Source organism: Corvus moneduloides, chromosome 4 (genome assembly GCF_009650955.1).
Source record: "Corvus moneduloides isolate bCorMon1 chromosome 4, bCorMon1.pri, whole genome shotgun sequence".
NCBI lineage: Eukaryota > Metazoa > Chordata > Aves > Passeriformes > Corvidae > Corvus > Corvus moneduloides.
This window is the reverse complement of record NC_045479.1, coordinates 13,134,136-13,149,238: the sequence shown is the minus strand read 5'-3', so window position 1 is coordinate 13,149,238 and position 15,103 is coordinate 13,134,136. Positions and strand designations below refer to the sequence as shown.

At 42.6% G+C, this 15,103-nt stretch overlaps 1 protein-coding gene across 5 annotated transcripts in view; it reads right to left on the bottom strand.

Moving 5' to 3' along the window:
* Positions 1 to 520: 520 nt before the first annotated feature.
* ABCC9 (ATP binding cassette subfamily C member 9) overlaps positions 521 to 15,103 on the bottom strand; it is a 71,285-nt gene continuing 56,702 nt past the window's right edge. For 3 of the 5 annotated variants that reach the window (XM_032106617.1, XM_032106618.1, XM_032106620.1), the window contains 10 exons: positions 14,303 to 14,405; positions 11,957 to 12,058; positions 9,092 to 9,212; positions 8,007 to 8,137; positions 7,353 to 7,431; positions 4,365 to 4,473; positions 4,030 to 4,133; positions 3,149 to 3,282; positions 2,818 to 2,880; positions 521 to 825 (listed from right to left, as the gene is read on the bottom strand). In XM_032106617.1, the coding sequence (XP_031962508.1) occupies positions 688 to 825; positions 2,818 to 2,880; positions 3,149 to 3,282; positions 4,030 to 4,133; positions 4,365 to 4,473; positions 7,353 to 7,431; positions 8,007 to 8,137; positions 9,092 to 9,212; positions 11,957 to 12,058; positions 14,303 to 14,405 (1,084 nt within the window). In that variant the 3' untranslated portion in view covers positions 521 to 687. Of the gene's footprint in view, positions 826 to 1,504; positions 1,685 to 2,817; positions 2,881 to 3,148; positions 3,283 to 4,029; positions 4,134 to 4,364; positions 4,474 to 7,352; positions 7,432 to 8,006; positions 8,138 to 9,091; positions 9,213 to 11,956; positions 12,059 to 14,302; positions 14,406 to 15,103 lie in introns of all 5 variants that reach the window. The other 2 variants (XM_032106619.1, XM_032106621.1) reach the window with 1 other exon arrangement.

The following is a 15,103-nucleotide window of genomic DNA, read 5'->3' as shown; positions in this document are numbered from 1 at the left end:
TTGATGAAAATTGGAAGAATGAATATGGATTTAGGAACTGACTGTAGGAATAAACCACCGTTGTGCTGAAAATAGTTTTGTCACAACTGAAGTGTGCTTACGAAAGTGAAGGACAGGAAGAATGTCCTTATTCCTGATGAAATTCCTTTCCCTCATTCACTGCCCCTCCACTACAACTTGGAGAGCAAAGTTTATGCCTTTGGAATGCAGCAGATTGCCCCAAGCATTATGGGCTTGGATGTTTTTCCTAATTTTTCCCTCTGGGGACAGAATGCATCTGGGGAACCTCTTGCTTCCTTGACAAACTGCACGATTTTATTGCTGGATCCAGCATTAACATATGCAGTTTATAAGATCAGTGCATTCTTTTGCTCTCTTTAAAGGAAAATGAAGTCAATAAAAAGTCTAAGGAAAATGCCAAATTCCCAAGAAGTAAAAATTTCTCCCTCTGTGTGGGCATGTGTGTGTGTGTGAAGTTTAGTAGCTTTGAATAAAGTGACATTTTTATTGCTTCAAGGCATACGTGTATAGCAATAGGCTTTATTCTTTTGGAAGATAGAAGTGTGAAGAGAAAAGCTCTAAAAAAGCAAAACAAAAAAAAAAGGTAAAAGTGATGTTACACTGAGTAGAAAATATTTGCATTTCATCTGTTTAAAAATAAGCTGTTAAAATGCATCGTGTGGCTCTTCACATGTCAGCCCGGACAAAGGAAGCGAAGATGCCATCTTCCTGGGAAAGCAGGTTCTCAGGAGTATCGTATTCCAGGATGTTCCCTCGCTTCATGACAATGACCAGGTCTGCAGTGAGGATGGTGTGAACCCGGTGCTGGCATGAAGGAAAGCAAACAGAGGTTTTCATTTGGATAATTCTCACTAATGGGCCTCATGCAAGGCAAACCCCGTCAGGAAAAGGCTGTCCCTGTTTACAGCAATATTTGGAATAGATTCCTGTACTTTAACCTGAAGAGATCTGCAATTACTTTACAGGCTCTGCCACCAAGCCTAAAAATACTAAAAATAAATGCACTGTCAGGTGTTATAGCATCTTGCTCTGCTCCTTGTTCTCTGCACCCCAGCAGTCTGCTCTCCATCCATCTCAGGGCACTCCTGGGCTGTTCCTTCTGTAAATCCCTCTGAGATTTAATTTGAGCATGCTCCAGGCAACAGCTTAATCCCATAGGCTACAGGTTTGAAACCAGTTTGAGTTTAATTTCAAGGCCATATGAATACAGCCGGTCAGGTATAGATGGGATGAACTCTTAAAAGTGTGATATTTCACTACACAGGCTGAAAGTCAGAGATCACTTCATGGGTTGGATTTCCTTGACATGGTAGTTTCAATGTCAGCTGCATGTCTAAGATTTAGGTATGGTCAGCATAAATAATCATGAAATTAAACAAACCCAGGAACCACACAAGAAACACCTTCTTGCACTGTCCTCTCAGAAGCTGTGCAGTAGAAAGGAAGCAGAGTGAAATGAAACTGAAGAGGTAAAAATAACTACCAAAGAGCCAGAAGTCCTGTGAACAGGGTGGACTGAGAGAGTCTACTTGTGAGTCTTCACCAAAGTGGTGAACAGGCCGTTCTCTTTGAGGAGCAAGTTTGAGGCAGTGTCACATTCAACTAGAAAGCCCTCAGAAAGGACTAGGACAAGATTGGCATCCAAAATGTGAGATACGCGATGCTGGAAAAAAGAACAGAAAAACAGGTGGGTGAAGGAAGGATCAGCTGTGAATGAGGAGAAGGAATGAAGCCAGCTCCGTGAGGAAAGCTACATATTAATGTGTGCTATTTCACTTGGGACACTGACTTTGGAAAGGCAAAGCCAAAGAAAAGTGAGATTCCAGCCAGAAGGACAATACAGCATGCAACTGAAGGACAACAACCTCACCACCAGGATCTTCATCATTTACACAGCCAAGAACCTTGGAGCACATTGTAAATGAGCTGGGTTAAGTGGCTTGCCTGACACAAACTACTCACTGACAGGCTTGAAACCAGAGTCCAGGAGGCCTGACTGTAATCTCTAACCACAGGACTGGATTCCAGACAAGGCAAATGAAACAGCTGTTGAAACACGTATTTATCTCGTGGAGAAAACCTCTGTTTGTTGAGTAATGCCACTGTCAGAAGGTGGAAATATTCCTAATGGTATCCAGCACATGTCTGTGCATGTGTATGTATAGACATGCATGGATATATGGAACTTTTGGGCACTAGAAGTGGCAGGAAAATGGGAAAGAACATCCTAAACCCCTAGCTGAAAAGGTATTATTTTGGGAGCTAATTCCCATTGTTACAGTTTTTAAAACCTTTATTGTCAACCCAGCTTTTTATTCCAAAAGACAGAAAAGATAGCCCAACTTGAGAAACCACACCAAGAATATTTTGAAATCTCAACTCATAAATTTGTGCCGTGACTGTAGGCACTATACATACATAGCCTTCAGAGGTAAAATTCAAACCTAGATTTTGATCCAACTTTCAGTAATGGTTCAAGCCATGCATTTGGTTTCAATTTTTTAGTGAGAATGACTTCAAATTTTGTTGGAGACAATGCAGATATTGAAGTTCCCTGTAAAGTCTTTGTTCAGATCCAAGTGTTTTAGTTTAATAGCAGACAGCATTTACTGCAAAATTTCAGGTTGATAGTAGGTGTCTGACTTGTTCTGCTTTCATGGGAATATTCTGGACTCATGGTTTAGTTCTGTTTTGTGATTTTTTTTTAGTTTTATACAGTGGTGTTTAACTGGTGGAGGGCAAGATTAACTGCCTGAGGAATGAGGGAAAAAGAGCTTTTTCTGGCTTAATACTTACTGCTATTGTTACAACAGTGCGGTCAGCGAAGGCAGTCATCACAACCTTCTGCAAGATGTTTTCCTGTAGGAGGAAAAGGCTCACTTCAGTTACTTCATCCTGTTACTTCTAATTCACTTGTTTTCAAGCATATTCCACACTATCTCTTTCCCAGCAGTGAAACATCACACCTGTGAAAACAGGGGTTCTCGAAAGCATTTCATTTTATCCTGAGAGAAACAAAACCACGGCCAGCTTTTTCTGCTACAGAGATCTCACGGCTTTATGGCTGACACTTAGGGAAGATGGCTTTCTCCTGGTAGATCCGTAATTAGCTAATTGCTGTACTCACTGTGGCCATGTCAATAGATGCTGTGGCTTCATCCATGATGAGGATGCTGCTCTTGCGGACAAAGGCTCGGGCCAGACAGAAGAGCTGCCTTTGCCCCACACTGAAGTTCTCCCCTCCTTCTGTGACCATGGCATCTGTAACAAAACAAGTTCCTGTGAATCTTGCACCCCTGAAATGCTGCCCCTGAGGAGCTCTGCCTGTGCACTATTCCAGGGCCAAGCAAAATTCCCATAAAAGACAATAACCATAATCTTGACTGACCAGTGGGATGGAGGGATACCAAGAAAAATGAGCACAGCCTCTTGGGAAAGGAGAAATATATCACTAAACAAACAGTTGGCACAAATTGTTAGGAAATCTGGTAGGCTGCAGGGTAATATCTTAGTAATATGAAATATGCTTGATATGGAAATAAATGTATGAGTTTTCTTCATGAAATGGATCTGCAATGGTAAGAAAAATGCTCTGTCAATGTTTACAGCTCTGCTGGCAGAGCCAGGTTCTGCTAAAGGAGGTAAAATTGGGTTTTTTTTTCTCCTTACTAATTATCCCACTATGAACATAGAATCACAGAATATTCTGAGTTGGAAGGACCCCACAAGGATCATCAAAATCCAACTCCTGGCCATGCACAGGATAGCCCCAAGAATCACACCATGATGCTGAGGTGTTGCAGGATTTTTCCACAGTGCATGGGAAACCAGACTATTCTTCAGCTTTTCAATAAGAATATTCCCTCTAGCATGAAGAGAGAATCTTCACTATTTGCCTGTCAGCTCCTACATGATGATCCAGAGTGTCAGATGGGATGGATCTGTTTATTTGTGTGCCTGCATGATCCCATTATTGGCCCATGGTGCCAGAGATTGGTTCAGACATACCAAGGCCTCCTGGCAATGACTTGACCATGTTCTTCAACTGAGCAATCTCTAGAGCTTCCCAGAGTCTATCATCGGTGCACTTGCATTCAGGATCCAAATTAAAGCTGCAAAGAAAACAGTAATAGGAATCTTGCTACTGCAATTACCTTCAGGCCTTCTGCAAACGAACACTTTGGCATTGTGTGTGTCACTGGATGTCCCTTGGGCAGGCTGTGCAGATGGATTGGACTGAGCTAGGAAGGTTCCTTGCCTTTTCCATCCTCTCCTGTCGCATGGCTCCCATGGCAGGCAGGCTGTGCAATGCTGCCTGCCACCCCCTGATGGCATACACCTACCGGATGGAGCCACTGAACAGGATCGGGTCCTGGAGAATGATGGAGAGCCGGGAGCGGAGCGTGTGCAAAGGCAGTTTGCTGATGTCTATCCCGTCAATCACTATCCTCCCTGTGTCAAACAACACGCAGAACATGTGAGGGAATTGCACAAAGCACATGATCCACAGATAGCTGGCAGAAAGGTGGGACAGCCCCTCTAGGCTGGTGTCCAGATGATGGGACACTGTTTCTGTGAGCTCTCAGCACTGTCAGACACAGGGGGAAGGTGAATGTATCTAATAACACAAGCCAGGGATGTCCCAGCTTAGCAGTGACACTGCCACCTTGCTCTTCTCCTTTTTCTTCCCCCCACCCTCCCTTAAGGGAAATACATGGGTTCCTTGCTATGTGATTAATGATTGAAGGATAATTTATTATGGGTCAACTTGAGTTTTACAGCCAAACAGAGAAAGAACAAGAGCAACTTACGTTGCTGTGCCCTTCTTTGTTCCCCTTGAATTCAACAGTTGCAGAAGATATTTTGAGATGTGCACAATTTCTTTTGCATAACATATATATGTATATGCAACCCGTTCACCAGGAGCCAAAACTATCCTTCTGACTCCAGGAGGAGCTGGGTAGCATTAACTTTGTAATGAGAGGCAGATCAGGAGAACAGAAAGGATGTTCTGTTCCGGGGAATTTTAATTCCATTCACCTACAGCTCAATTTCATTTGAGTGTGTGGTGTGAATTAACCACTTACTGTGCTGCTATTGTGAGATTACTGGGAGCAGTCACATTAATCTTCACCAACAAGAAGTTGCTGCAGCAGCTGGGATAATTGGTAAAAAAGAGGATTTTTTTCCATTTCTAGTCACTACTTCAGGTCAATGAACACATGGATATCCTCTGAAAATCTGATTTATGATGTGCTGGGTGGGGCAACTGCTGATATCCAGGCAAGGGAGATGGGAAAAATGTACAAGAGAAACTGGTTGGCTGTTCTGTAAGTAGAAGATGGTGAGAAGGGCAGAAGGAATTTTTTTCATTTAATTCTCAAGTAAAATCCAGGAGTGACTGACCCCACTGACTTCCTCTGAACATAGAAACATCTTTCAGTTTATGGGGAAGGGGTGGGCTAGGACAAACTGAATGAGGATATGGTAAAGGGTATTTCCATCAGGCACTTCTGCAGTTTTCATGTGGATTGCTTCACCAGGCAGCTGCACTCCTCCCTGGGATGTACCTAACCCTAATTTCACCAGCTGTCTCTCCCAACAGTAAGAACTTAACCATGAACTGGCAGGCATGTGGATATTCAGAGCTGTGTATGTGTGTTCCTTCTGTCATTCCCAATTCTCATGATTCTGCATTTTGTAGGTTGTTCTCTGACCCTGTTCCAGTGGAAGATTTCATCCCCCCCTAGCTGGACTACTTCTATTATTTTAGTTTTATGCTTTTATTATATGGTCAGAAGAACCAAGATTTTATCTGTAAGGTGCAAAGTCCAATTATTTTCAGACTTCAAGAAAGTCCAAATCAGGTTATAGGACTTCTGCTTGAGGCATTGGTGGTTGCATAAACTTAAGTAATTACTTTTCTTCATAAACAAGGACATTAGAGTGGGTTAGCAGAACATGAGGCGGAATAAGGAGGGAAAAATTAGTATGGCATGCCTGGGGAATAGGGAAATGCATATTTGATATGGAGCTAGGAAAAGAAAAGAGGAGATGAGAGGACTAAGGGGAAAAGTAAATTTGAGAGGAGTTGGGAAACTGGGAAAGGAGTGAGAGATGGTCAAGCAAGACACAAGAGAAATGAGAGGTTGTTTGAACAGAGGGCAAGAGAAGGGAAACACTAAACAACAGAGAAGCAAAAATAGGAAAATAAAATGGGACAGATACAAATTTAAGGAGATAATGAAGACCTAAGGAACAACATGAATGAAATCCTGGCTCTAGTAAAGTTACTCGAAATCTTGTTATATAACTTTTATTAGAGTCAAGATCCCACCCAGAAATGGACCAGCACAGAGGCCAAATATGGGTCCATCTGGGAGAGGGGTGTGCACAAAGGATAAACAGAGCTTAGTTAGAAAAGGCTTAGACATTCCCATTGGGAAAAATCAGGGATACAGAAGAAGGAGACAAAGAAAATATACAGAAAGAAGACTTAAGTAGAAAGAAACTTCAAGCTGGCCATAAGCATAGTTATTATTTCTTCGCAGTATTTATATATCCAGGAATCCTGGTCATGAATGAGAAGCCTGTGACCATAGACGCATACAGGCACAGAACCACAACAAAAGCAAGTATTAGCTGCATCAGATTCACTTATCCTCCCACATCCTACTGGGCTTTCCCATGCAAACACTCCATGCACAAGGGCTAAATTAGAAATGTGGAAATCTTTGGAAAAAAAGATGACTTTCTAGTGGTTTTCTATAGTCCTGCAACAGCACACATGTATCTGTTTTATAAATCCTGAAAAGCAGTTCCTGCCAATTAGCTGGAACAGTGAAATGCTGCAGGAGTGAAAACACAGCAACATTTTCTCAACCCTTTAGTCAGAATCTGCTGCAGTTGTGGGAAAGCACAATAAAATAAAAAAAGAATCAAGGGAATGGACTTGTTGAGTTCTAGTTTCTATTCTGCTAATATTTTGACAGCTATAATAAGTTTATGCTATCATTCTTTAGGGAGAAATTTAGACTCCAGAGAGTTACATATTTTTTGTCCTATCTCAAAAATTGCATTTTGTTTTGTCAGACCATACGCAAAAATTTTTTTAAAAAAATTAGAAATATAATCTGTGCACAACATTTCCTGGAAGAACCAAGTGCTACTCACAATAGGACACTTTGTACTTTGAAGGCATGACACTTCCAATCAAATATCTTCTGAGCCAGAGAACCAGTTTATAAACTATCAAAAAGGCTCCTCACTTCTCTGAGGAAATAAGGGGGAAGCAGGTTGAGGAGTGACAACATATTCTGGGGAAAACTGACCTTCAAAAATGTCCACCATTCTGAAGAACGCCAAGGACAGGGAGGACTTGCCGCTGCCGGTGCGACCACAGATCCCAACCTGCAACAAAAGGAGGTCACTTACTCACGGAGTACTCACTTACCACTTACTCCTTACTCCTTGCTTACACCTGCAGTTCTTTTGGGAAAGCTGCACAGATGAGTAGAAAGGTCCTTCCCAAGGGCAGGTGGCACACTAGGGAAAACACAAAACAGCACAGCGAGCGCACTCCCCTTTTCTGCCCCTCATCACAAGGACTTGTCCCGGGAGCATTTCAGCATTTTAACCAGGATGCCAATGACACTGCATGCTGAAATGTGAGATACACTTGTGTTTTTACACAGTACACTTTGATGTTCCTCTAATTTATCTGCCATCTAGGCTCACTTTTATGCAAGGAAAATGGACTTGGAAAGACATGGGACGCTCAGAAGAAAAACTGATCCCAGCCAAGAGTAAGCTTTTGTCAGTGTAAGTTCTTGATCTGTGCCCAGGGACCTCTGAGAGGACTGAAAATGTATATATCTGCCGCTGCAAGTTGTTAATCTTGTTCTTCTGGCACTTTAGAAAGGAAAACACAGTAACAAAGGATCTACACCAGAATGAGGATGATGGGCATTTGCTTGATATGATACCTTTTGCCCTGGTTTGATATAGGCCTTCACATGCTTCAGAACAGGCTTCAGGTTGTTTTCATAGCGAACACACAAATTTTCAATCTTGATTTCCCCCTCCTGGGGCCAGTCTTTTGGGACCTGAGAGGGATCTGAAATAGTTACAGAAAAACAAACTGAAATGAGTGCTGCCAGAGGGTCACCCTTTATGACAGTCCCCTTTCCCTCTCTCTTCTGCCTGGGCAGCTTCCTTTAAGCCACTGGAGAAATGGAGCCCCATTTCCCTGTCAAGGGGAGGCTGGGCTGGGAACTGCCTGGCAGGCACTTGGCTTCCAGATCTCCACACATGGGGAGAGAGGACAGATACTAAAGCATCTCTTGGCACTGCAACAGGGAGAAGCCAAACGAGCAGAGAACGTGGTGTCAGGGCAGTGTTAACATGGCCTTGGATCAGTGACCAGCACAGGAAGGGCAGCTTGAGGAAGGAAGTTGTTACTGCCACGCAATGTGAGCTGTTGACATTATCACAGCTCGTGTTTCATCCTGATTTGCAAATACACATCAGCTTTTGTCTCTGGACTAAGGAGCTTGGCTTTGCAGGGAAGCTTCTTGACCTACAAGCTTTTGCTTGCACTTCAACCACTTCTAAAATAGCAATCAAAGCCAATTTGAAGTGTGTGGAGCACGAATTCCAATGTGAAGCTCAGAGAAGAGTAGCTGAGATCTGCTTGCCAACCCTGTAGTCCCCACCTGCTCCAAAGATCAGAGATTTTGAAGCATGTGACATTTCTAATTTTTATCCCTATTTTTGTTTTCTGAGTAACTTACATGGATGTTTTGTTCATCTCATCTATAACTGCAGCATTTTCTGATTGTACTACAGGATCCTGCTCTGTCTCCTTTGATAGGATTTTTTTTCATGTTGACTATCATGAGCAACATATTTCATAGCTCCTTTTAGCTATCCTTGTCACTCACACCAGTGGCTGTTACTACACCTCAGTGAGAACAGATTTTGGCCAGAGAGGTGTGTACATTTTGCATGACCGAGTCTACCATTCTTCAACATGACCATGTAAAGCCCCAAAAGGATTAGAGAGCAATACCCAGGTAGCCTTCGTAGTTCTCAGACTCCATGTTCAGGAAGCTGTGTACTTTTTTCACTGCACCCATCTGCACCTCCAGATCAGCCAGATTCCTTACTACCCAGTTCAGGTAGTTGGTTATCTGCATCATAAAACAAAGACAAGGACAGGGTTCAGCCTTTTTTCTGTTCATCTACCCATTTGGAAATAAAGGTTGGATACACTTATGAAAATCCTTGGCCTGACCCAGCACAGCGGGACTCTTTTTAACATTACAACAGCTCAAGACCCAGTGCAACAGCATCAAATCTGTAAGAAGACAGTCATACTCCAACACTATTAGCCCTAAGACAGTAATTTAGTGCTTGGTATTCTCATCCTTGTTTTTTGAAGGAGAAGTATGGAAAAGTTGTACCTAAACTCTGACTGATTGAGGGAATCTCTTGTTTTCCGCATCTAATAATCAGCACTAAAATGTGTCTTCTTTAAGCACACAAACACAGAAAAGAATCGAAATTGAAAGTGCTGCTTGGAAATATTTTCTATTATATATATTCTAATCTTTTGAAGACTGCAACTAAAGATTAAGGAAGTTCGCTGTTTGCAAATATATTGAAAAGATTTTATGATAATTTCATTTCTGTTTCTGCCTGTGCATATTTAGATAATCCATTTATCTCTGTGGAAAATATGAGAAGTTTCTAGCATAGAAATATATGAGGGAAAAAATGTGTTATCAGTTCAGCAATATTTCCTTCCTGGTTTTTATTCTCATTTGTGATGAAAAAGATTTGATCAATAATAAAATCAATAGTAAAGGTAATACTTTTAGTAGATAATAGTTGATGATTAGTTCTCTAACAATACTCAGTAGCTCAGACAAACTCTTTTCTAGGACTTACTATTTAAGGCTGAAGATTGGAAATCTGTTTCCTAAGTCGGTATTCAGGTGCTTCTATAAAAAAATCTTCTTATTAGGAAGATTGCCAAGAACCGTTAAAAATCGAGATATTTTATGTACCTGAATGAAGGTTTAGAAACTTAAAAACACCTTATGCAGAAAACCTATTCAGAGAAAGGCTTTGCCATTTTTTTTTTGGTGGGTGCCAAATAAGGACTTTATTAAGAATAAATCACCTAGTCTCACTTCTTTACCACTAACCTAATACTGATGCAATATGCAAATGGTAAATAATTTTAACTGAGATTCAGAAAAAATTGTTGTTAATTTAGAGGACTTGGTTGCTTGCTTTATCCTTGAGATAGAGTTTTTGATGGGGTATTCTCTCCTTCACATTCAGAAACCTGCTCATTTGGTGTCCAGCTTTTGAGTTAGGAAGTTACAGAAATGGGAAAGTTTGCAGATGAGCAAAACATTGTGGAACTGCTGCTTGCAGTGGCAGGCTGCTATCCTAGATCTGGCAGATTTAATAACACAACCTGGCAGCCAAAATGCTCTTCCCACTATCTCAGGCTTCCTCACAGTTGTGCAAGGGAGTTGGCAGTGTTTATAAAAGAGGAGAGAATAAACTCAGGATGTAAACACAACCTTGGTACAAACAGTTTTCTCTCATCCAGGTCCAAATATCAGCCCTCTCTGAGCTTCAAAGAGAAATTATAATAAAAATTATGTCAGGAGCACAGGTAATGATCCAGCTGCCTTCAAAAGTTCATCAGGGTTATTGTGGGGCAGGAGAGAGACAGGTGATCACTTGTTGGCTACAGCTCTTCTTCACCTTCTGTGCCAGACTTCAGCACATGCCTATTTCATGCTAATGAACTGTTTGCAAATACAGGCTAAAACAAAGAAGCCAATGATGATACAGACATCCTGGCGCTTCCAGATCCCTGCTAATGAAGCAGCATTACCAGGAATGTTTTCAGGGTGAAGCTGGAGCCCTGGGACTGATTCTCTGTTGTTGACAGATTCTCACACTGTTGCAACAGCAGCACAGAGGGGATCTAAGGCCACCCTAAGGCAACTGCTGAGGACTTTCTTTTGTAGCCACGGGCTCACCAGCATTTATGTGCAAAGCCAGATCTCAGTGTTAGACCCAAACCTTTATCCCTCCCTCACAGCAGTGCTTCAAAGCAGCCAGATTTTTGCCATGCCAGCCATGGTTTCAAAAGTTTTTCCTGCCACTGTCATCATCCTGCCTTTGTCCCCACACTTGTGGTTCATTCAGTAATATTTCTACTTTCTGTGGTGATTGTCATTCATTCTGTGCTCATGATAAACACTCAGCCTCTCTTGCAGCCAGGTATACTAGAATACTGTTCCTTCTTCTCACTGCTAATGACAGTGGCAAAAGTAACCAGCTACTGGACCACCACAACCTTGTCATCTCTGACTCCATCACCTCTGAATTCCTAGTGCTACCTGGCATGATGAACCATGCCCACAAAGGTCCCAATCCCCAAATCCATTCACAATTGCATGGACAATCTTGGGCATCTCAGTAGTTTTCCTCCAAAGGCAAAACCATTAATTCTGTTTCTTTGGCAATTATTTTATTTGATCTTTGGTTAAAAATTACCCAGATGATGACAATCTGTATTTCCTGGCAGCTTTTGCCATGTAGAGGTGGAACCAGCAGTGTGTTGTACAAAACAGAGTGCACAGCAGGTCCTCTTACGCATTTTTAATTTTCCTGCTCCGCTTGGGAGCACGCAGGGCCTGGGAATGGTTGTGTTTTTTTAATTGGCTCATAAAACCTGAAGCAAGTCCAAGTTGCCCTGAACTCCCTCAGCTCTGGCTCGAGTCCATTATTTTCAGGATTCTTTTTTTCAAGATGAAGAAAGCTGGGAGATGACTGTGTACACATAAAAATATTATAAAAATAATGTGTTGGTCTGCAAGTTCTTACACTTGGCCTTGGCACGTACCGTCAGAGCGTACAGGAGACCCAGCCCCACAAAGCCTGAGTGTGGCCCTTCGGTGATGGAAGTGACAGCAGCAGTCAGGACAATACAAGCACCCAGGTAATCCTGGAATGAGAGACAGGGGGACAAAAAAGGGAAAAAATGCAGCAACCAGAACATTTCTTTACCTGCGGAGCAGTTTTGCTTTACCAAGAATTATTTATATAATGACACCTAGTCCTTAATTTTGGCATGGTTTTTTCCCTGGAAAAGGTCATCATTGTGATGCCCAACCTGAAATACTCAAAGCAACTTGCTGAACACAACTGAAACAGGCCAGTAATTGCTGCAAATCCATTTGGGCTAGGGCATCCCATGGTGGCCACCCCAAAAAGAGCAGGGATCAAAAAATCTAATAAACATATTTTAAAATAATCATGAGAAGGATATAACAGTGACACCCCTAATTCCCAGCACTAAAACAAATCAACTCCAGTCTCTTCACTCTCCTTCAGGTCTTCTGAAATATGGGTTTGCCTCCTCAAAAAAAGGAAGTATCATTGACTTCACAAAGTCCATGAAGGCTTTTGCTAGAATTTATACAGGTCATGCACATGTTTTATTGGCAGAAGCTTTGCAGGAGCTGGAACCCATTTTCTTGATGCCTATCTCAGGTTTGAAGTTATGCAACATGTCATCTCATGGAGTCAAGGTGCTCATTAATGGAATATAGTTGGTATCTGCTGCCTACATTACATTTACTTTGGATCAAATTTTCCATTCATTTTTCTCCTCCTGTTTGATGATGCCCTGTCAGGAATCTTTCCTTCTGAGATTTGAAATGAGGGCTGCCTAGTTCATCTGTCTATAAAATGTGTTGATGAGCAGAATACAGACTCAAATTTTAGGGGAGAATGGATTCAAACTGACAGAGGGAGGAGTTAGATTGGATACAAGGAAGGAATTGTTCCCTCTGAGGATGGTGAGGCCCTGGCACAGATTTCCCGGAAATGCTGTGGCTGCCTCATCCCTGGCAGTGTCCAAGGCCAGGCTGGATGGGGCTCTGGGTAACCTGGGAGAGTGGAAGGTGTCCCTGCCCCTGGCAGGGGTTGGAACTGGATGGGCTTCAAGGTCCCTCCCAACTCAAACCACTCCGTGATTCTGGGATTCTGTGACTCACACCTATGGAGAATTACAAGCACAATGGTCTTGAACCTCCATCAGCAGCTTGGACAGGACTTAACAGCTGCTATTAAATCCCACAAACTTTTTGGTGCTCTTAGTACCACTGTGCCATTAGGCAGAGCTAACTGAACTATTCCTTGGCAAGACCACATTATTTCTAATGCTCTGATGAGGTGAGGCATATTCTTGGACCAAATTCATTCTGCATGGAAGCAAGTCTAAGACTGTGAGACATTAGCAGGCGTGTTCCAGGATTGGCTGTTGCTCTGTTATTTATCTGTCTTAGATTTGGAAGCAATTTCAGCTGATCTTGGATGCTGTAAGAAGCTGAAAGCTTCGAGCTGAAGGGAAAGCCTTGCCATCATGAGAAATGGAGAGTAACTTTGTTGCTCCAACAGGAAAAGAAGGTGAATATATAGTCTTTGATGTGAGGATTAATCATGCCTGTTGCTATTTGTGTCTAGCAGAATCAGGCCACTGCTCTGTTTATTCACTGCTCTTTCTGTTTCAGATAAATAAGGGAATCACAGTTACTTTGCTTGCCTCTTCTTGCCTCACAGATCAGGAAAGTCCCTCATAGAGAGCTCCCCCAAAAACCAGGAGCCTGTGTCACTGTCAGTGGCTGCATTGTGCCCTGCTGTCATTTTCTTTCTGGAATCTAGTTCTGCTATCTTCTGTGGTATCAAACGATAAAACCACAAACAACATGGCCTTGCAAGGGTTTAGCTTACAGCCGTGGGATGAAACCTGCTGCTGGAGAGATAGTTCAAACCTGGGAGATCAGTGTGCCTAAAACAGCACTGGCAGAAGGATGGCACAGTTCACAAAACCACTGAAAAGCCACATTCTGCCTTGAAAGCAGTTCCTGCTGTGGCAGGTCTGTGGATGCTGCACAGTAGTAGAGAAAGCCTTGTTTGAAGTTATGTAAATGTTTGTTCTTGCACTCTCTTCAGACGCTAGACAGCACAGCAGCAGCAGATGAGGCAGACTTGTATTTTCTTACTCCTGGCCAAGAAAGCTGAAAAAACCCTCTGGGTTTAACATAACAATCCTGATCTATTTTAAGGAACTGTGTGTATAATCTCCTTGCGAGATTAATACTCGTTATTATCTTCTCTGCATCAGGCAAAGTCTCTGTTTGCTTCCAAGGTTTCAAAACCATGGCTGGGACAAAACTGAACGTACCGTCCTGACCTCCAGCCATCTGTTGGCAGCTGACAGAAATAAGTAGGCAATGTTGTTCGTGTCTGTCAGCTCCAGCATACGTTGTTTAAATCTGGCTTCGTGCCTGCCGAGACCAAAGTTGTTACATTACAACACATTACACACTCATACACAAAAGGGTGAAGCATTAACTCTGCTCTGCCTCCCCTCCCCCCAGCCCAAAACCTTTTGCCCTTCTGTTTTTGCCGAAGTTTGGGTTAAAAGCTCTTCCCTGAGGATGCGTATCTGCTGCCACAGCTCCCCATAGCCAGAGCAACATATGGAGTAGGGAGGAATTTGTTTGACAAGCAATTCTGTTGGACAAGGGTTTGGACCAGAGGCTGTCCCCTCAAAGAGATTGCAATGCCAGGGTGCTGGGAAATGTTTTGTTTCCCAGAGCTGATCCACTTTTTATAGGGTTGCATTGCAGTCCACTCCTCCCTCCCACAGGTGAGCGCTGCTGTGGCCCCTCAGCTCCTCCTCATAAGCCGCTAGCAGAACTACAGGGCTCCCCTGTCAGCTTAAACCTGATTTCAGAAGTTACCTGGCCAGCCTTAGGGCTCTTCAACAGGGTTGAAGGTTTCAACATCCCTAAAGTTTCAGGTAATGTGGATGTAGTGATCTGTAAATCAAACCTTTCAGCTACTCAGCTCAGCTGTTTTCTCAGCCAGTCACACTTTGCAACTCAGAAACTACATTCAGGGAGAGCTATGGATCACCTCTAAATTACAAAAATGAGTGGTTTTACCTCCACTGTCACTTGTTCCTCTCTCCCCCACACAA